This window comes from Seriola aureovittata, chromosome 12, assembly GCF_021018895.1.
Source record: "Seriola aureovittata isolate HTS-2021-v1 ecotype China chromosome 12, ASM2101889v1, whole genome shotgun sequence".
Lineage (NCBI taxonomy): Eukaryota > Metazoa > Chordata > Actinopteri > Carangiformes > Carangidae > Seriola > Seriola aureovittata.
In genome coordinates, this window is record NC_079375.1 from 23,856,599 (window position 1) to 23,879,385 (window position 22,787).

At 41.3% G+C, this 22,787-nt stretch overlaps 1 protein-coding gene across 1 annotated transcript in view; it reads right to left on the reverse strand.

The window, feature by feature from the left end:
- brinp2 (bone morphogenetic protein/retinoic acid inducible neural-specific 2) overlaps window positions 1-22,787 on the reverse strand; it is a 203,892-nt gene that overhangs the window by 48,850 nt on the left and 132,255 nt on the right. Inside the window, exons 3-5 of the mRNA XM_056390563.1 lie at window positions 20,935-21,125; window positions 17,647-17,828; window positions 9,673-9,778 (exon numbers count right to left, since the gene is read on the reverse strand). Of these exons, the coding sequence (XP_056246538.1) occupies window positions 9,673-9,778; window positions 17,647-17,828; window positions 20,935-21,125 (479 nt within the window). The remainder of the gene's footprint in view (window positions 1-9,672; window positions 9,779-17,646; window positions 17,829-20,934; window positions 21,126-22,787) is intronic.

Here is a 22,787-nt window from a genome sequence, read left to right on the forward strand (position 1 = left end):
AAGAAAGTCTGTGGCTGTCAGGCATGAACTTGTCAGTGACTCTTCCTCTCAGCTTGTGGCTTTTCACCTTTGACACACACGTTGTTCTTACAGCGGTACACGAGTACTCCTCAAAATGTTAGTCACATTCATCATGCGGCTCACATCTGCTGATCCGAAATGAAAGAGAACGCACACTTCACTCGTCACGTAACGTGTCTGGCGGGAATATTAACCCCTGTGTGGCGTTTCATATCGTTTGACGCCACACGAGCCTCAGCGATGCAATTAAGCCAGCGAGCGTGTCGCTGAAGTGGGAATGATATGGCAGGCTTATTCTGGTTGAAAGAGGCCTTCAACATGACTCTTTCTGAACTGTCAGGATACACATAAACTCTGAGAGAGGGATTAGCTGAAAAAGAGTCACATCCTTGAGCATTTGAATGGAAGCTAAAAGGAAAGTCTTTTCAAGTGAGCACATCACTGCAGGGTGAAAGTTTTCTAAATTATACATCAACTTTCCGAGAACCTGGACAGCCTTGTTTTCACTTTGACCACTGTTTACTTTTAACGAGTGCCGGTGACAGTTTCAGGACAGGTTTTTTGGGACATGGTGGGTCATGGCGTTATCCTGCATCCATCCTGTTAACCTGTATTTAATTTCAACTTCATTTTTCATAACAGTTTGAAACATAATATTGACCAACTTGCATTTAGGAGAGATTCAATTGAAAATAATCACTTGAAATAATATCTTTAGTACATTTCTCTTTCTCATAAAACGATTAATTTTGGCATAATAAGGGGCGAGAGAGAGGGGATGGCGTGCAGCATGGGCCCCGGGGCCAGAGTCAAACCCAGGTCACTGCCGCGAGGATTCGGCCTTGCTGCGTGGCACACGCTCTACCAGGTGAAGCTACCAAGAGGAGAGAGCACATTAGTCCACTTCTAGCTGCTCTGCATCGGCTTTCTGTTACATTTATAATTGATTTCAAGGTCCTCCTCCTTATATACAAAGGCCTTAACGGGCAGGGAACAAGCATCATTGGTAACTCCCTGATTAACTATGTACCTCCGAGAACACTGAGACCATCGACTGCGGCTTTAGTGAATGTAACGGCCCAAAGCTACGGAACACACGACCTATAGATAAGCAAGCTCAAATCTTATCTCTTCAACTCAGCCTTTAACTAGCCCTGAAATCTTGCATTTTGCTCCATATTTATGCAGCGCTCAGTCCTTCTTTTAAATGCCTTAAATGCCTTTAAAGTACTGATGTCTTACCGATTTTATGCTTTCCATGTAATCGCTTGATTTTGTTTATTTTAATGATTTATACTTTCAAGTGAAGCACTTGATGCTACATTTCTTGTATGAAAGGTGCTATACAAATAAAGTTTATTTATCATTATATCAGTGAACACAAGCTTTGTTGCATTTTGATTCTTTTTTTTTTTTTGTTCACTTGCTGAAAATGCGCACACAATACAAATTAATAGATGGAAACCCACCTACAGTCTCTTATTGTTCCCAGCATTTTCTATTCTCAACCACCACTGCTTTTGTCTTACTGCTGAGACAGAGCACAGCTCAGGGTTACAGACGACATAACAATCGTCACATAGACAGTGATTTAAAAAAAGGAGCAGCCACCAATCATAAACCTCCATTCTGAATGTCACAAGAAATGCTGAAGATAGACGGGCGCAGATGTTCCTGCCTTCCTTTTGTATTCCAGTTTTATTTATAACCTACTTCTATTTGAATTATAATTAATCTAATGTCCATGTAATTGTATTAATTACATACTGATCTGCGGAGAGAGTACTAAAACACAATTTCATCACTCAGTCATCGATCAATTATCCTCCACATTGTGAATTGTAGAAAGTGTAATTAGACTTAACTTTGGATTGTCTTTTATCTGATGGGGAAAAAAGATGTTAGAGATAATGGATGAAAGGCTTCATCTTACTTGTCTTGATTTGACCCTTTTCATTTGTCTTTTTGGTCGGAAAAACAGTGGCTTGGAAAAAAAAAAAAAAAATCTCTGCTTGGTTTTTTTTTCCTCTTATCTTTTATCTCTCTTTCCACTCCCCGCTGTGAATTTCAGGAAGAAACCTGTGGGTATCCCCTTTTGATGGACGCTTTTAGGGTCATTACCCATAGAGCTTTGCTTGCTTCCATCCAGCCACAGATTTAGATCACCCCAGAAGACCAGAAATGGCAGACCCATGGTTTCCTCTCTATCTCTATCTCTCAATCTCCAGCAGGGAGCACACTATCCAATTTTGGGCAATTTGAAGCTCTTAAGCCTCCCCCATGATCACCACCCCTCTGTCACCAGTGTGTGTCTGAGTGTGTGCGTGTTTTCTCTAAGCCTTTGCTTTTGTGAGTGCTTGGTCCACTACACTGGAATGCACTCTTGGCTGTAGGGGAGATGGTGTTGGTACCCTTGGCCTGTGCTCCCACTCTCAGAGCCTTAGGCCTTGGCAGGGACCCAACTTCGATATACAGTACACTACATGCAGGCTGCCACAGATGCTGCAGTATCACTCACACACACACACACACACACACACACACTCTTTCTGTCTCTCTTTTATGCTCATCTTTACGCCTGCCTGTCTTTTCCTCTCTCTCTCACTCGTGATGTTTCAGACTGTCAGTTGAATTTTCTGCAGACTCATTGCAAAGAATGAAATGCACATTTTCATCAGCTGGAGTCCTCGGCTGCTTTGTTCTCTCTTGTGACAGTTTGGTTTTCTGTCACAAAGATTCAGCCGCATGGTGGATGTATGCAAAATGCAGGGGAAATTAGGTTGGGAGAAGATAAGACCCGCTTGGTGTTGATAGAGTAAGAGCCTTTAAGTCTGAGGTCACTAGACCCAGACCTATAATCTATAAATCATTGAGCATTATTAAATTATCTATTTAAACCCAGCAGCTTTTCTAGCCTTACAGCTCTGGTTTTGTGGCCCAGTGAACTCACAGACCAGTTGAATGCGTTGTAAATCATTTCAATCTGGCTTTAGAAGGGGACACAGCTATTTAGTCTATTTTTGGCCTTAACCACAACAAGAGTCTTCTAGGCAGATTTGAAAATGGGATTGGCATAAAAGGTACGGCTCTTAATTGGTTAACTGGTTTTATTAGCCTTGGCGACCATGTCTCTAGAAAACATAAAAGCCTTTTGGTATTCCGCAGGGTTCGATTCTTGGTCTTTATTATTTTTTAAATATATGCTGCCACATGGTAATATAATTATCACCTGAGAAATGTAGAGTTAGACCCTATTTTACACTATAAAACGCCACATACATGACTCATGCAACGCACTTTATTCAGGATTACCATTTCTATACAACTCAGCAGCCAGTTTTAACAAAAACCAGGAAAAGAGATCACATTACTCCAGTTTTGGCAAATAAAGTTCATTATTATTATTATTATTATTATTATTGTTATTATTATAATCATTGGGAATTGAGTCAGTGAGTGAGATACGAACACAGGGGAGAGATGAGATGAGAGACAACAGCTGGGTGAGTGGAATATAAGAAGGAAAGAAAGTTGTTAAAGCTGTTCAATTGTTAAGATGTGTCGAGATCGTTTATTAAAAAAGCTGTTGAGACTGTTCAGATGTGAAATGACATCAACAATAAAGAAGAAAAAGGGAAACTCAAGCTGTGTCATCGTGTCACTTTTCTAAAATTAAGCACTTTATTTTAAGATGCGCATCTTTTCAAAAGCTCTCTATAACTTATTACAGTGCTGATCTTCCTTGAAATGAGACAAGAGCATTTAATTATTATTAGAGTACTATTATTAGAGTGTACCCCTGGACTCACGTTTGGGACCTTTGCTTGAGGAAATTTCTAAAAGGGAATTTTCTTTCTAACTACGGTAAATGGTAAATGGACTGCACTTATATAGCACTTTTCTAGTCGTATTGACCACTGAAAGCACTTTACACAACAAACCACATTCACTCACACATTCATAAAACACCTTTTCTATCACACACACACGCTGCTGGCACAAAAGCTAGCTGGACGTGTTTGAATTTTAATTGTATACCCCTGCTATAGGTCTTTCAGCTACAAGGACAAAATGCCTCCATAGTCATAAGTGGAGGATTTCTCATCTGGCACTTTCCCTCTACCTTTCTTCAGCTCTCCCTCCCCCTAAACAACCCTTACATTTGAGACCACTTAGGGCTGTGATGTCAAAGGAGGCACAGATAGGAAATTTGGCAAACGAAGTGCGTTTTACAGTGACAGGTGGTGTGTTGAGATTTTGTTTCAGCGACTGCCCAGACTTAGGCCCGAGCAGAGGGAGGCACTTGACAGATCTCTCACCCTGCAGGAAGACACAAGTGTCACACAGCATCTGTCCCTGGGCCCTGCTCCTGCCGCTGATGGAATTCCAGCAGAGCTCTAAAGTCGTGTTTGGGGGAGGATCTGTTGGAGGTTTTCCTGGAGTCTCTCTGTGAAGTCCAATACTCCGAGAAACTCCTTTGACCGTGTGATACCACCAGGAGCAAGCCCACATTGTGTTCCAAGGACATCTACACTCATAACTCCATCGGCGGGTTCCTGAACAGACTGTGCTGAAATAGAAACATGAGCTTTGCCTAATGGGGGATAGGACTTTTCAGGATTCAGCGGCTTGTATTATGGTCGATAAAGAAAACCTACCTCAGGGTGCGTTACCAGGTAACAGGACAGACCTGTCCAGGGTGTACCCCTCCTCTTCCCCAATATGTGCTGGGATAGCTACTACAGCAGTTGTGGTCAGTCGAGTGGAAAGACCTGAACTGTTTTCATGGCATTTGAGAATCTGCAGGAGGGAGATGACTTCATCCTCTTTTCCGACTCACCCACAGTTTAGGGAGTGACTGAGTGAAGAAGAAGAACTGTGTTTGCAGTTTCAGTGAAGGTCAGTCAGCAGCCGACTCTGATGATTGAGAAGATATAACCCCCCCCCCCCCGTAGAAAAGCAGAGTGCTGAACGACAGAGTAGGCTTATCACAGGGTCGTTGCAACAAACAGACGCATACTGCAGCCACATGTGAAGGTGACAGAAACTACCTAAGTAAGAAAGTGGAATGGAGGGTTTGTTGAATATGATAACAGGATAATTCCAGTTTAAAACTCAGGTCTCACTGATTTGGCCAACATTTCTATCACTTCACATAAACAAAGCTCTTTCCTGCTTTCTTTCCTGCTTTCCCCCTCCCTGTGGGCACCAGAGTGGGATGATGAAGCAAGAAGCCTCATTGAGACATTGCCACAGAAACTCCTGGCCTGGGGACTGATGATGGGTGTACATCATCAGATGCATAACAAGAAGAAGGACAGTCAGTGCAAGTATAATAAGAATGGAGGGTTGAACCAGGAAGTCAGGCTGTAGACTCTGATGGATGTCTGCCTCCGCCACTCAGACTAGTTTCAGGTAACATCCTTATATATCCAGAATCATATAAACTAAAAAACAATTTGTGTGAAATTTTGTCATAATTGCTGTGTGAAGCCTTTTGAAGGATGGTTCTGGGAACACCGTCACCGCAGGTCATGGTAAACCTTCTGTCAGGAGTAACCAGGCCGCTCATCTGAGGTGTGGGGATGAGTCATACGTAAGGCCTGGATCCTTCACCAGCACCAGTCCCACACCTGCCTAAGGATGTTGTGTTCTATATACTTTTGTCCAATAAGACTCACATGGGTTACTGTGGTGAGAGCGGGTTGCTTTCTTTGGAGATTATGTAATCAGCTGTCCAAGCCAACTGATACATCGGTTTCTATATTTTGTGTCCCTGTTTCTCCCCCACACACTCCTCTGTGTTATTACTGGACTTGCTCTTCCTGGACTCTCGTGTTGTCGATACAGTCATAGTCAAGTGCACCACCCACACTCTGCACAACTAATAACTGAAGAGGTTTTATTTTGAAGGCAAAAAGCCCTGCAAAAACGTTCAATAAAAACTAGAATAGTACTCCGTAGAGTGCACACCTCCGCCAAGGACAAGCAGTCTTACACTCGCTGTCAGATCCAGATCCAGATTATCAAACTGTGCAATGTCATAGATCTCAACACCATAAATATGTTAGAGTTTTTCACATCGACATTCATACTTTTTTTCCTGAGAAATTGACAAAAGTGTGGAAAGTTGCAGTGTGAAGGGAAGTGGTAAAATAAACATTCCTGGGTCGACCCGGCATCAAATCAGTTCAGTACCTACTGTGTAATCCTGCTGACAAACAAACAAACAAACGAACAGGCAGACGGGTAAAACAAAACCTCCTTGATGGAGCTAATAAACATGTTGCAGCTATAACTCTGACTATTCACTCATAGATGCTAGAAAATGTTGAAAAAGTTGCCCTTGGTGGACAGTCCATCAGGCTCCTTTTCACGCCAGCGGTTTGTTTTTCATAATGGCCATCAATCACAGAATATCTGATTTCACTTCTTCATCTGAAGAGTTGTAACCACAAAGAAGCCACATGATTTTTGCTTTACCCTCATTCAGAGCAAGTGAGAGAGGGAGAGACCTGAAAGTAGACTGGAGTGTTATCTGACCCCAAACAGAGAATATAAATTGGCCAAGTATCTCCACTCTGTCGGAGATACGAGGCAGAGACGGATCCTGACCAAACACAGGCTCAGTCGCCACCAACCAGCAGCAGAAATAGAAACAGGAAGGTACAGACAGATGCGGCTGCCCAGAGAGGAGAGTGTGTGCAGTCACTGCTGGACAGGTGAACCTATTTGAATTGAATTGAATTGAAAAAGAGAGAGAGAGAGAGAGAGAGAGAGAGAGAGAGAGAGAGAGAGAGAGAGAGAGAGAGAGAGAGAGAGAGAGAGAGAGAGAGAGAGAGAGAGAGAGCACTGAAAAACTATTGCCCTCGTCACCGAATGTTCTTACTGACTGTAATAAAATTATAGCCTACATCTGCTGTGACTGTATAGTTCACATGTAGCCTCCACGTTCTCCTTTCATAACATGCAATTACTAAAACATTATTTATTGGCCCGTTTCTTGTGCAAACGAAGATTCTTTTCATATTCGTTAGTCAGACGCAAATGTTCGAGTTTGACGAACATAGTGGCCATGTTTATAACTAGCCCCGTATCTGTATCTGTTACTGGTTTGTGGCCTTGGATGGACTGAGTCCGCCCCTGCTTCATGGGGTGTGTACAGTATTAAGGTATTAATGCCTGCAGATGTGTGGAAGGACGCTCTAATTCATCCATTTATAAAATGACCACCTAATTCCTAATCCACTTCAAGGTTTTACATAGAGTTACTGCTCTGAAACACGGCTATTTCTTTTCATTTTGTTGTAGCCAGATCCCATGCTGATAATACTCATCATTTCAGAAGCACAGGGCACGCTGCCTGCATTCCAACAACACTATTGCCTTTGGGCTCACAATGGAAAAGCAAATTATACTTCAGCTCTGGAGAAAGCTGAAGTACCCGCTGTGAAGCAGTGGCTCAATGAAATGTGACACCTCACACTTGGGATTAGGTAGAGTCTCAAGAACAAACTTATATGAGTAGAAAGTTTTCTCCCCCTTTGTGTCCTTTTTGGAAAAGGCTAGTGATTATTCCTCATAGTTCTTAAAGGAAAGGACAAGGCCGAGTGGCCAAGGAGGATAATGATGTTTTGATATTCTCTCCTTTTTCTTTATGCTCTTTTAATCTTTTTGTCCATTAGACAGTCTGCCCACAAGCTCGTTCTCTTAAAGCCTTCATGTGCCCGAAAATCTTCAGGAAAGTTCTGATCATTACTTCAGTAGTAGTTCTAGAAGTAGAAGTTATTAACACCTGGAGTAACACAATCCACAGACAGAGGAAATGAGCTGCATTTTACTGAAAATAGGAACAAGGTAGTTAGCATGAGCAGTGATAGCCGCCATGAAAGCTAAAGAAGTGGACTCCATTGAAAAAGGACAGAAGCCTATGAGCCTCCGTTTGATTAACAAGCGATATCTGAAAACTGTGATGACGGCCATCATAAGATAATTAGTGGTAATGCAAAACTTTTTCGCTGTTCATTAATTTTTGCCATATTTGTATTTTCATTGACACACATCAGGAAACATATATTATTTTTATTCAATATGAAACAGAGAATACTGTATTTAAGTGTGTATGGCCTGTAGTTTCACAGCGGTGAAGACCCACAGTGGTGTATGCAAAGCTGGTGGCAGAGGTGGAACTAAAAGTAAACAAATATTAGGGAAGAAATCAAATAAACTCAACAGCTCCTCCAACCAAACAAAACCATATAGCTTGATGAGGTTTTTTTCAACCCTCTGAGACGACCCACAGGAATGTCTCCTGAAATAGAGCAGCAGGTACCGGAAGACGGTTGTCACGGTTACAATAATAAACACGTGGACTGTGGCGAAAGCGGCACAGCTACCTTCGTTGCCATGGTTACTATAACGTTACTATAACGATCAAGGGCTTGTTTAGGTTTAGGAAAAGATTATGATTTGGTTTAAATAAGTACTTCCTTTAGTAGCGAGTAACGTAATACGTTAGAATAACGTGGCAACAGTATAATAGAGCACCAGCAGACCTGGGATCAGGAGAACACCAGCCTCCAACCATTATGTGCATAAATTAGTAAAATAAAAATAATAACTTTTCTCTATAAACCTATTCCAGTGCGAGTAAGAAGTACTATATTAAAACTACTCCAACATGTAAAATTTACTCAAAAAAGTAACTTATTATGTGCATATAATGAGGGACTTAGAAAAGATGGTAGAATGCAGAGTAGATTGTTCCTGCACGAGTTTATCAGGTACTTCTATCCTAAAACTCATCACACAACTTCATTGAGAGGCTTCAGCCTCCACTCAGACAAATCATATTTACCTCAGGTCGTCTGAGGAGAAACACTCGTCCTGTCATCTTGAAAGTAAGAGCATGAGTCTCCTTCATTGTCAGATTTATTGTCTCCTTAAGTGGTTCATTTATCCAATTTCATTTCCGTCTGCACACAGACCCCCCACCCCCCACCCCTCTTACTGAAGATTAAACATTGGTGTGGAGATAATAATGGCTTGTTCCTACAGAAGATACTTGTAACTGGTCTGTGTCTGCAAAGCATCATACTGCACCTTTAAACTGAATTGCATTCAAGACAACGAGGTCGTGAAGCCAAGAAAAAAATGCCCCGACTTCTTCTTGTAGCATGATTGAATGTGAAAGAGAGGTTTCTCACTCCACCACTATACGTTTTTATCAAACATGAGGGCCAGTCCAAAGATTACCATTTGAGCTTTGCCTGTGCACCGAATGCTCCAGGTGTGGTTGCAGGGGTTAGGCTGGGGTCGGCGTGGCCAGACACGGTCCACCTACAGCCGGGTAAGATGACAGATTCCCCAGGAGACTGAGAGCCAGTCAGGCAGAACAGACATATAAACTACTGCAGCGTAAAGTAAAGGGTCATCGGGCCTAGCTACTACACACAGGAGGTGAGAGGCTCGGCGCTGAGGGGGATGGAGGTGGTGGCAGTGTGTGTGTTCAAGTGTGGATGCAGAAAATTTTCGATCTTCTCAGTGGGGCTTTTCTTCAGGGCTGTGACTTGTGTGTGTGTGTGTGTGCATTAATTAAAGATGAATATACGTGAGACAATGTATATGTCTGTGTGTGTTATCCAGCCTTACCCTTTAGGTGGATCTTATTTTCCGGGCTGTGCACCAGCACAGAGCTAACTGAATCCAAGCTGTCGTAGTTACTGCAGCCGAGGGGACCCGTCCTCGTTTCAGTTACCTAGAAGACAGAAGAAGAGCAGATCTATTTACTGCACTGATACAGTCTATATGATACATTTTTTTCAACAATAATTCCACATTAGCAGTGATTTCCCTCTGAATGCAGAGAAAACTATCGCCATCTTTCGCTTCGCTTCCACACCTGCAGCCACAGCTGCCTGCAGTGCGTCGGCTGTCTGATGGAGAATCGTGGAGGAGGAGAGATGAGAAGTGCGAGGGAGAGAACAAGTGCGGGCGTTTGTAAAAGATTTCAACTTTGAAGCAGCAAAATCACAGACAGAAAGAGAAGGTCACAATCAGCCGAATGACTTTTAGCAGTTATCTGCTTTTACAGACGTCTGATAATCGCCATTGTTACGTGTGTCCAGATCTGTCGGTGCATCAGATATTAAAGATATTAGAGCAGGAATCATGACCTTTGATGTTTGTGGTCTCACCACAGACATTGATTGGTTACAGTTGCTTCTTCATTAAAACCTTACATGGCTCAAAAACATCATTATGTTTGCTGATTTATTTCTTCTTAAAAAAACGGGGAAGAAATAGTCTCTTACACTGATATGGTTAACTATGGTTAACGTGTTTCTGGCCACCTGGTGCAAGTCAAATATCACGTCATGTCTTCTCTGCCTTGCCACGTTGAGCGTTATGGCGTCTTACCATTTTATTTGGTATAATGTCTATGTGATATTATCATTGGGAGAATTTTCTCATCACCCTTAAGAAGTGAATACTGGGTGTAATGTCCTTCCTGTACAGTATTTAGGAGACAGTTTTATTACTAACTGCTGCACATTTTCCCCTTTACCCAATTAAAGGCCCATCCACACCGAGAGAGAAAGACAGATGTAACCAGAACTGTAACGATAACAACGTGAGCATCCGTCCACATTGGTGAATGATAACGTTCTGTAAAGAGTTCTGCCGAGCACACGCCGCACGCTCCAGCTGTGTCGGGGGCCCTAAAATGGGAATTGATTACCTGTTATGCTGCACCTGAAAGTGTTTGTTTTACTGCCATCAATTAGTTCACATTAAAGATGCAGCCAGAGAGAGCAGATACAGCATTGATAAAGCACTTGATTTCGATTTTATTAATCTTTATTATTATTAAGAATAAGAATGAATGAGAAAAGAGTTGAAAAGTCGCTGCAGCCATGGTTCGGGGTGTGTGTGTGTGTGTGTGTGGGGTGGGGGGGGCGCTACACTTTATTACTGATAGAAAATATGTTCAAAGACCATTTTACTAATCCACCCTCCTGTGTGGACCAAATACTCAGTTCATACATTACTTCCTTCTATGCCCCTAATAACATAACGAGATGCTCCTCTTTTTAAGAAAATGTCTATAGCAACAGAGTAGCAATGAAACTGTTCTGAAAACCAAGGTCACCTGAAATATCCTTAAATCAATTTTATTCATCTTAATTCATTTCTGTACTTTTATCAACACACCTTCATCCTCTCCGTGTTTCTCTGTGGGGACAATAAAGAAGAGAGAAGCTCACTTACAGTTATGTGTGTGTCTCAATAGGAACTAAATGGAGTTTTTTTTCTCTAACAAGAACAACCAAGTTACATGAAAGCTAACTTTTCCTTAGCTGAAGAGACGTCCCTGAAATTTCTACAGTCAAGGTCAATGAAATATTAATCGTAGCTCAAACATCTGACATGGATATACTGTAAGTGCTGCTGAGATACATGTGATAGAAAATATGATGCGTTAACAATATCCCACTTGACATTCTGTGTATGACTTCTCTGCTGTAGGGCTGCAAATTGAGAAAAAAAGAGGAAGAAAAGAAAAAGAGCAGACTTGAATAATGAGAGAAATTCAGAGGAAGAGAGCGAAAAAGTCAAGTGTATAAAGAGACAAAGGGTAAACGTGGGAGAGACAGAAATGTTCAAAGATCAAGCTCGAGACAGAAATAACATGAGGAATAAAGACAAAAGGAAGAAAGAAAATGAACATTACAAAGAATATCAAAGGATACAGCAAATAGTTAATTTTTTTGAAGATCGCATAAGAAGATGGATGTGGCCTCTGGCAAAGCAATTCTCTTGCTAAATCACTCTATTTGGCAAATGATGCAGCCTGCGTGAATCAGCCATTCTTAAAACAGCCTCACATCTTCACACTCTCCCTTGCATTAAGATTGCATCTATTATCAAAAGAAATGGAAGTTACCCTTCAAGGCGCTGCAGAAGATACACATCTCAAACATGTCTCAAATATCATCTCGCTAAGAGATAAAGGCGGGAAGCAAAGGGAGATTAGTGAGGAGGAAAAGAGGCCGTTTTGGGTTGTTGTTTAAGCCACAGATGTGGTCACAGATAATCAGTGCTTTCATAATGAAAGAGGAAACTGTTGCGTCTCATTCATGTTTTTGTATTGAGTCAGGAACAAAATCAGATCTGTTCAAATTGAACTCTATCAAAGGGGCAAATTGTACGTTCTCTCTGCTGCCAAAAAATGGTTGCGGGTGTTGGCGATTGTCACTGGATAAGAGCTTCAGTCATCTTTGTCTTTATAATACAAGAGGTTATAATACGGCATCTGAGCAGCGCTACGTCTTCAGGGCAGGCGTAAAGTGTGTTCAGACTTAACTCAGGGTGAACTCTAGATCAGTGTTTCTAAAAACTTTTTCACATCAAGGACCCCTAAACTAACACGAATTAGACCACGGACCCCCCATTTAATAAGATTTTGTCCCAGGGTCCCTCATCTGATTAGATTTCTGCTTTTATTACAGAAAGTGCTTTTAAGCCATGACCCACGGAAACTCCCTCGCAGACCCCTGGGGGTCCCCGTACGGCACTTTGAGAACCACTGCTTTAGAGGGATGGTGCATGTTAAGTCAGTGCAAAGATGTGAGCCTATTGTCAGCTCAGCTGTGACGTATAGTTACTATCTGGTTAAACGCTTACTGAAAGACACATGAAAGTGTTAGGGCTCACAGAAACAACTGTGGGGCTAGCTGGTTAGCATGCTAACTTCAGTAGAAGGTGGAGACAAGAGTTAACACTGGTGTTTGTTTCCACCTCTGGAGACAGCTGTTGGTGAGTAAAGGAATGAAGTTTCATGCTGAACTCACACAATGTTTCTTCTGGGCTGGTCAGTAAACAGCTGTAAATGCTAACGTTAGCTATGTAGCAATAACAACACTTACAAATAGCTCATTTAAATTTGGTTTAGATTAGATTAACTTTATTAATCCCACAACTGGGAAATTCATTATTATTATCCAAGATTAATGGGTTATTTTAGTAGAGTCTATTTCCTTATACCTTTTTTTTTTTTTTTTTGTACAAATACTGATACTGACAAACCAAAATTATTTATGTTCTTGTGCTAATTTAACGTCTTTCCGTTGTGTTGATTTGGATGGGCCGCCACACAATGGCAAAAAGTAATTTATGGATACGGCTGTATTACCATGCAGGCAGCTGCTCTCGAGCCCCAGATTTCCAAAGTCCCCAAAAGCACCAGATTCCCTGCATGAAAGTTGTTTTATGGTAATTTGATTAACTGCAAAAGTTAGAGAGGAGTGAGGTGTCTCTCCGTGCAGGTTCTCTGCTGAAGTTGGCTCTTGACGAGTGCAGCGCTGTGGTAAAAATACTCTTCCTTCCTCTGTGTGACAGGGAGCCGGTTTCCTCTCTCACATCCAACCCGCAGATTTCACACAGATGTTACAGACGGCCTTTTTTGTCCCACAGAACAGTAGTCTAAACTGGGTGTGTGATTGAGGTGCCTCCACTTCGTTGCTGGAGACAAAGATAACGTATTTCCACCACTCCCACCTCCTACTCGGTGCTGCAGAGGCACGGAGCCCAGAGGCGTACATGGACACGGGTCAAGTATATCCCACTCAGTGTCGCTTCCTCTTGGGTGATGAGTTGATCTAGCAGAACACAGCGCGGCAGGTGGCTTGCATACCAGAGATCCTCATTTAGAAAAAACATGTGAAGGATGCTCTTCTCCAAGTGGGAGTAGCTGTGTGTTTGTTGTGTGTGTGTGCGTGCGCGCGCGTGTGTGTGTGCTGGTAAATGCGTATGTGTGTAGGCGGGTGTGCAAATCTCTGGGTGTTAGCGGTTGCTAATGAAAGGGACTATTTACCTGCCTGTCAGTCTTGGAGGTGAAAAGCAGCTCTACTCTCCTCACCATGGACAGATAAAACAGATCATATGTGCAGTTTTTGTCTTGTTTATTTAATAAAACTATTAATAAAAGTATTACGTTAATACTGACGAGAATAAACAAAACATTAAATGCACGTATGTTGCGCATTTCTTAATCTATATGCACAGAACAAATGGCTGGTATGAGCTCATCTAAAGGCATTAATGAGTCGAGTAGTTTCTGGAAAATATGTTTTGACATTACATCATTTATATGTAAATATATGCAGTAACAGTAGGTATTCCAAAATCGAATTATATAAATGTGTCATTAGGAGTAACGGGTGTAAGTATAGGGGTTCGTTATTAAGAGATGATGAAAAATGTCATCAGGTGTAATACATAGCCTGATATTATACACGACAGCGGAGTGGTATCTTATCGTGACGAATAACAGTCGTGCTGGTTTGGACATCGGATTGCGACGTCCACCAGACACCTGCCTTTGAAGGTTTTCCGGGCATGTCCAGATGGGGTTGGAGACCCTGAGGTAGATCCAAAAAACCATGCTGGAGGGATTCTAATGTATATTTCATGGAGCTTTGGAAACACTGTGGGATCCCTCAGGAGAAGATGGAGGTTGCGGCCTGCTCGCTCAGCCTGCTGCTACAGCGCGATTCAGAGCCAGACGAGCAGCAGGAAACGGATGAATAGATGGACTGAATTACAGATTTTACAGCCGCTGACAATGTGGATTAAAATCTTGACTGTTACTCGACTGTTACACGTGGCAAAATGACACCAGCTAGTTCGTTCAGGTCTGTGCAACTGGTATGAAATGTGACAGTAGCTCATATTAATATCTAACCTTAGAAGAAGAAGAAGAAGAAGAGACAGAAATGTTTTTCAAGTTATTACAGCATATTGCTGCACATAGCTTTGGGATATTTTTAACACTAACTGACGAATTTCTTGTCCGTGTCAAAACAATACGACAATACCATACACAACAACAAAACACTAGACACAGTATGAGTTTGTGCCTGATTTTGCTGCTCGCTTTTATCTGCTATCTTCATATCTGATCAACCCAGTACAAGATCATATTAGTCTAATACTCTCCCTCCAGTAACAGTTAAATGATCATAACAATAATAGTATTATTAAGCAAAGAAACAGAAGTTTTATTTCAGTTTTAACTTTGAATTCATGATTACATGTATGAGTCCCTCTGAACTTCTGTTTATCTGGTTGGAAAGTGACGTTGGCAGCAGTGAAACCGGACCAGAACCAACACAGAGAATATGTGTAACCAGATCTCGCGAGAGTTGCTGAGACGGAGATGAATAAAGTTCATTTTCTCCTGATGTGTCGGTCTGAAAAATTATATTTTAATGTCAGAATGTTCAGAGGATCTGTGTGGTTTGTGACTATGGAGCGAAAGAATCAGTCATCATCTGTGATCACGTTCACGTCCCCCATTGGAATGAATAGATTCATTCTACGTGCGCCGTCAGTATTAAAAGCATATACTGTGTTTTTTAGACTTGAGCTTGTTTGTTTTCTAATTCTTTTTATTATAACATTATTATTATATTATTTGTTCCCTTTCTTTCTTTTGTTCTTTCTTTCTTTCAAATTTTGTATGATCAAATTTTTTTTTTTTTTTTTTTATGTTGAGGGGAGGTTAAAGCCCTAGCTGGATTTCTAACCTCAACTGCACATCCACTTCATAGAAAAAGAAACTATATACTATGTATTTGTAATGTTTTATAAACCAAATCAAATCTTTCTCAACTTTCTCTGACAGGGCTTTTTTCTCTTCTTCCTTAACTTCAGCTTCTTCAACAATTATTCTACTTAAATACCTTTTATTTTATACTGTAATAATGTTATTTGTACTGAAGACATGTTTGTTATAAGAAGAGACGCGATGTGCAGCTGATCACAGAATATCACTGAAAGATAAAAACAGATTAATTTATGTGAGAAAAGATCTTAATTGTTGCCAATTGCTTATTTATCTGCTACTGTTGACTTCTTTGCAGAAGATTGCTCCCCCCCCCCCCCACAGTAACAACTGCATCAAACTGAGCAGGATTTCACTTGATAATTAATTCAGGCCGAACAGATAATGTGTTATGACTGAGATGCAGCATTCAGACACAGTAAAACTTCAGTAAGCAAGACAAGTCTGGTTTGTTATTGTTGCTCACATATTAAAGTGGTGCGTTGCTGCGATAAAGCCTGTCAATAAACATACAAACTGCGTTGCTGCAAGTGAGCAGAGGTTATCTAATTTCATTTTATTTTTTTTCAGACTGATTCCCTGTAGCTAAATGTTGTGCAACAAACTTTTTTTTTTCAGTCATTAGAATTCTATTTCATGTTCTCATAATAATCAAACTTTTCTCTCTTGGTAAAAAGCAATTTGCGCCGAGTTGAAGAGGTCTTCCTCGGCGTTGTGTTGCAAACACATTTTGGAGCAAACGAGAGTTTCAGCGTCCTCCTTTTTTTTTTTTTTAAAGTGACTTGGAAACGAGAATGGTCTGAGAGCCGACGTCACCTCTGCACGGTGAGAGCTCGCCGCGTTTTCAGTAGCAGACATCAACCTGGAAATAAGGCACCTTCCTTATTCAAAGTCTGCACTTCGCAATTACTCATTTCAATCAGATTTGCTATTTAAGTTGAAGCATGAAAGCGCGGTCCGCCCACCCACACACCTGCTGTCATCGCTTGAAAGCCAACAGATCTGCTCTGATGTGAAAAATGTATTGCTTGGTTATGCTTTGCTTCCTGTCGTCAGGAGGAGAGGGAAAAAAAAAAGAAGAATTTGAACAAGGTAAAGCCAGGCAGGGGAGATAATAGGATTTTTTATTTTTTTTATGCTCTGTTCTTTGAGTGGATTTTCCACAAAACTGCCGTTCGCAATTAATGATGAAAAGAGCTGGTAAAAGCCTGGTGGTGGATTTGGGGTAAATGATGATTCACCACATCAAGGCCAGTGAAGTGTTGAGTGTGCAGGTAAATAAACTGAAGCGAAGGACATAAAAAGGTGTTAAACCAGTAAAAAGTATAGAGTCAGCGGCATGCTTTTTTTTATATATATATTTTTTACAAAAGTGTTGATAATTCCCAGATTTTGTGATTCAGCTGCGCACACACCTACAGAAGAGCACACAATCAACCTGCAACCCGATCGAGATGGCAAGCAGTATGAGTACAATACGCATAAACACATTTTTTCCCACTGGGACTTTTGCCTTGCTTTAGTGTCTCTCTGGGCTACAGCGCACACTGTGCTTTTAATCCAACCTGCCACTTAAATATATATATATATATATATATATATATATATATATATACACACCATGTCATCACGCGCTCTTTTGTCTCTCCGCCAGCTTTTGAGCAATGACGCACCTTGAAAATAATCTTTAAAAAGGATCGTTTGTGTGCATACCTTGAGAACAAGCAGAGCTATTTGTTGTAGGTGCAGCACGGAGGAATATCCCAAAGGGACAGTTTTATAGGAGGGTTAATGTTTGTGTGTCTATCTTGATGGGTGGTTGTTTGTGGATCTGAAGAACTGCGAACACAAGGCTACATACAACAAATAAACAGTGCATTTTGTGTGCCGCGTCTTGAAATAGATGTTCTTCCAGGGCTGCTTGAAAGCAGAGAATGTGTGTCTGGATTTGTACTGTAAGCAGGTTCAGTCGCTCGCTGTGTGCGTGTACACGGTACCTTGATTGCAGAAGTGGCGATCTGGAGGTGGTGAAGTCGCCTCAGGGTGCTCTCTCGATCTGTGAAGTAGGAAGCCGCCAGCTGGTGGAGCAGCTCCAGAGACACCACTGAGTTGTTGCTGTTACCCTCCGACTTCTTATTGAGCTTCTGCTTGTCCAGGAAAATGGTCAAAGATTCCTCTCCTGCCGAACAATAATCAATCAAGAAATCCAGTCAGTATGTCTTTTACTGAATCCCTACCTATGTTGATTATTTTACAGTGTACTGTAACAAACCCCTTTTAAAGTGTTGAATTCTTTGGTTATAAAAACTAACTCCACTTCCAACATTTCACCACGCCACAGCAACAGGCTGATGTTATCCTCAGAAGACCTGCAGAGAGATTCTGCTTTTTCATTTGACATTTCTCTGGCAGGCCTTCACTCACTCACTGCGGTTTGTCCGCTGTGCAGCAGATAATGTATCATTTGCTTTTGCTTCACTCCCTTTCATCAGACAATCATAGAATCACTAACGATAAACACCTCTCTGTGTACTCTGATGGTTGTCTCATTACACGCCCGTGGCTCCCTGAGGTAACTGATGAGGAAAGTTAACTGGAAGATGCTGGAAAGTATGTGATTTCCTTTTCTTTTTTTTTAAAAGAAAATCATATCAAAATTTCTAAAACAGAGACTGATTTAAAATAGCAATGAGTAATATCTTGTGGTCTCAGAAAGTGTTGCTGATAAATGCCAGTCACCCTGTTGCCTAAATTGCTGGAGACATTTCAAACTTTCTAAAGAAGTCAGAGCTGGCAGGACTCTGTGTATTTACTGGAAATGCTCCAGACTCCCCCTGTATTAGCCAACATGCACTCAGTTGAGATTCAAAGCAGCATTTGAAAGTGGAGAAACAGATGTGGGAAAAGTCAGATTTTTAACCTTGCCGATGGACAAGTATTACAATTTAGCTAACATTAGCAACTAGCTATAGCAAGCTAATGTCAATGAAACATAGCAAATGTCAGCCTGTCAGTGTCACATTCATTAACATTTCTAAAATGTTCAGTGGTGATCTCGTTGTGCAGTGTCCTGCCAACTGTCAGTTTAAATCAATCATATATACAGAGCAACCTTTGAGTATGAGGCATGCTAACATTATCAACCTCGCCTGAGTTTATACCTGGTGTAATGTATGCTACATTATTGTCGTCTGTAAACTAAGAAGGACTGTGGCAGTTTGCTAACAGGCAGCTGACTTGACATTTGTAAGTCCTGACAGTCCCGTGTTTCCTATAGCGGCCACCACTGTCTGCTAAAGAGATCACACCTACACTTTAAGTGTGATATTGAGTCAAACCTTTACCGATATCAGAGAAAAATTTGAATTTCATGATGTTAAATAAAGCACACCTTTACTTACTACACTAACAGTCAATCACAATCACAGTTATCGATGCAATAGCATGTGATCTGTCTTGGGCAGGTCGAAAATACAACGGCAAGAGGCGAAGCAAACCTGGAGCGTTTTGTGTTCACAATGCGCAAGTTAAATCAACCGCGACACAGACTTGAAGCCCACCTCGAGAAGTGGTCTCAGCGCTATGTTGGCAACACTGCAGGCTGTAAACGCCCCCCTAGTAGAAACTGTCTGTGCCAACTAATTTTGAAAGAGCAGTCCAACTCAGTCATATGGCATTCGCCTGACCAACGGTGGAACTGTGATCACTCAGTCAGTCAGCGACATTTGTGATTATAGGGCTGGCCCCGCTGTTGTGGTCCAGCCAGAAAGTAGTGTTCATGGTATGTAGCTATACAACTTTCTGCTAACGATCCCACAATGTAATGCAACACTGAAAACTGTCACTGTGCAGCTCAACAGCTGTCAGTGATGACATAAAATGATGATGACTAAGTGTCCGACATGTGAATTTACTTCTCACTGTAGCGTAAACCCATTTATAGGGAGCAATGAATGAGTAGGAACAAGGCAGAGATTTTTGACACAACCTCAGAAAAGTAAAGTTTTAAAAGCGAAACAAGCTAAAAGACGAACTAATGACCAACTATAACAAAACTAAATCATGATTAACTGACTCTTTACATTTTTCTGGTAAGTGTATTTTGCTTTCATGTCAGTCAAGTCAAAGTTTTTCATCTTAACCCAGCTAACATTTGTGCAAAAATCATACTTTACAGTTGAATGTAACCATAGGGGAGACGGACATTAGAAGCAAAGAAGAACAAGATGAAAACTTTAGAACAAATCAGAAAAAACAGAGATCTGGGATGTGTGCATTTGCTCAGCCACAGTCTAATCAGTATGCAGACTGGCTCAGCCCATTTAGTTGAGGCTGTTAATTACATATAGCATCTAACTACAAGTCTGTCAATGCATTCATCTCTGCTTTGTCTCCCACGCTGATATTCCAGTGCATACACCAAGTGATAAGTGGCCCCCAAAGCTAGATGTCTTTGCCTGTGGATGCAAACCTCACATGTAATATCCGAGATTGAAGGAGGCTGTGAGTGTGTCAGAAAACAGGATCCGTCTTCTGTGAAGGGTGTGTGACCAAATTGGTGGTGTTGTCAAATACTGGTGGTCCAGTATCTGATAGCTCTGCTGGGCGAAGATAGACGGGTATAAGTGAGAAAGTATCCCCTTCTGTTTTTTATATATTCACTGTATAATATAAGGTTGGACTCTTTTGAGATGTTTATACTCACTATCAATTTTCAACAATATAAAAAAAAAAAACAGCTAGCTGTAAATATGTACTCATATATCTGCGCTGCTATGTGATGACCAGTATCAGCAGTGTGTCAATATCAGGAGGTTGTTGTTCTGAACATAACACAGGTCTTGCTCTTGTTTTGTGAGGCGCACGCAATCGATACTGCTGGCAATTCTGTTTTGTGAGTTCCTTCTCTCCTCTGAGATCGAGGGTAAAAAGAAATCCAATAAAGAGAGACGTATACTAAAAAATGGGTCAATTTAATCCCCCTTCTGCTTTGTAAGGCGCTTGCAGCTGCACACTATGTTCATCAGAGGGAAAGATGAGAGGAAAATTACAGAGGAAAACAACCTTGGCAGAATGCTGCAGGTATAAGGTGTGGTATTGTTGCAATTGTTGCTTTTCAAAAAAAAAAAAAAAAGAGCAATAGATCCTGTACTTCTGCAGCACTGCTCTAACACAGGCTGCAACTCCTCTGAGACCGACAATGAGTAGCTCCTCTATTTTTGGTGTGTCCCGACACTTCCTAACCTGAGAATAAAGGCGAGTGTGTCACCCGCAGTCTTCCTTACCTCCCAGGGTAGCAGAAACTAGGAAGTGGGTCCCATACTTCTTGATGAGGTTTTCGTTGATTTGCTGCAGGGTTGGTCGTCGCCCCAGTAACCGGAGGTTGCGCAGGAACTCTGGCGCTAAGGGCAACGGAGCTTTGAGGAAATCTCTCTTCTCTGTGGCCAGGCTGTTCACCTTCCAGTGGCTGAACTCCCTGAAATGATGATAACATTAAAAGGTGAATGCATTTTTAGGAGTAAGAGTGTAATATGTTCTATAGAAAACAATCTCCATCCTGACAACCGTTTTAGCTCTGTATCAGAAACCATGTCCGTCCATACTAACACACCTGAAAAAGCATACATACGTAACCATTCACGTACATTGGGCATGCACGAGCCGGTGTAAACAGGAAGCTGGTTAGCGTGCTAATGTCAGTAGAAGAAAAGATGTGATAGAAAATAAAAGCAAAACAAGAGTTAACACTGGTGTTTGTTTCCACTGCTGGACACAGCTCTTGGCGAGTAAAGGAACGAAGTTTGATGCTGATGTTTTTTCTAGACTGGTAAGCAAACAGCCGTTAATGCTAACGTTGGTTATGTAGCAATAGCAAAACTTACAATAGCTCTTTGAAGGTGCTACTAATACTTGTGACTCATACACTACCAACTATGAACAATGGATTAGCAATTGGTAGCTTTTGTCTGATGCAAATGGTAGCCAAGTCAAACAAAGACTCGATCACAGATTAGTCCTAGTGGGATTTACAGTCTGATTGACATATCGGATGTCGGATCTTCAATATGGTAAAGGAAAAAAAGAGAAACTTCAGGAAGTGGAAGGATACCTTCACCAAGATAGACAAAAGTTTGCTCAAAGAAAACCTCCTGAGGTGGTTGGTTGCATTTCCACTAAGCTTTTTTGATAACTTTCAGCTATCCAATACATGAGGTTGGTGAGTGTAAATGGGGTCAGTGTTCTTTTTGCCTGCCTTTCTCAGCAATGGTTGTTTGTTGTTTACTGTTTTACTTTGCTGCAGGGGATCGGCTTGGACGTGACTTTTCTATTGGCCTTTCACTCCTTCAACCATCCGCTATTACCAGAAAGTCTCAAACCCCTCAGCTCTGTTTGAGTTGTAAAACCCCCTGAGCCCTCCTTCCATTTTGCGCTGTTCCTCTTGCTTGTTCCTATTTATTTAAATTGCGTCTCAAAAATTAATATGGTGATGATTAATTGATGCTAAACTTATCTCTGGGACTTTATCTAAGCACTCAGAATTAGATTTGAGCACTCTGGACTTCTGAAGGCCAGTTTCACTATTTTTGGAATGCTTTTGGCTGCTGGTGATATAATTTGAATCAATATTTAGGATCCTTAAATTGGTCCTTGCCATGCCATATAATATATCAAAACTCTGTCTGGAAGTGTAATGTAATGTAATGTTGTGTTTGCAGCTTTTTGAGCTGAACCCAAGTGGCCAAAATCAAATACAATAAAATATCCAGTCCTCCAACCTGAACAACCAAATGGGTCTGGTATGACCCACAGGAGCGTCTCCTGAAATAACGCCTTAGTTGTCATGGTTACAATCATAAACACACGGACTGTACTGACAGCGGTGTACCTACCTTTGTTGCCATGTTTACTATGATAAAGTTCATGGCTTGGTTAGGTTTACGAAAAGATCGTGATTTGGGTTAAAATAAGTACTTCCTCAACATTAGTCGTCATGGTTACAATAATAACAACGTGGTTAACTCTGTCCAACGGTCATGGATTATAGAAAACAACATAAACGGCGACTTTCACGTGGGAATTGAACACGGCTCTCCTGCCTCATGTTCCACTACAACTTCCTCTTGATGCGCTCTTGTAT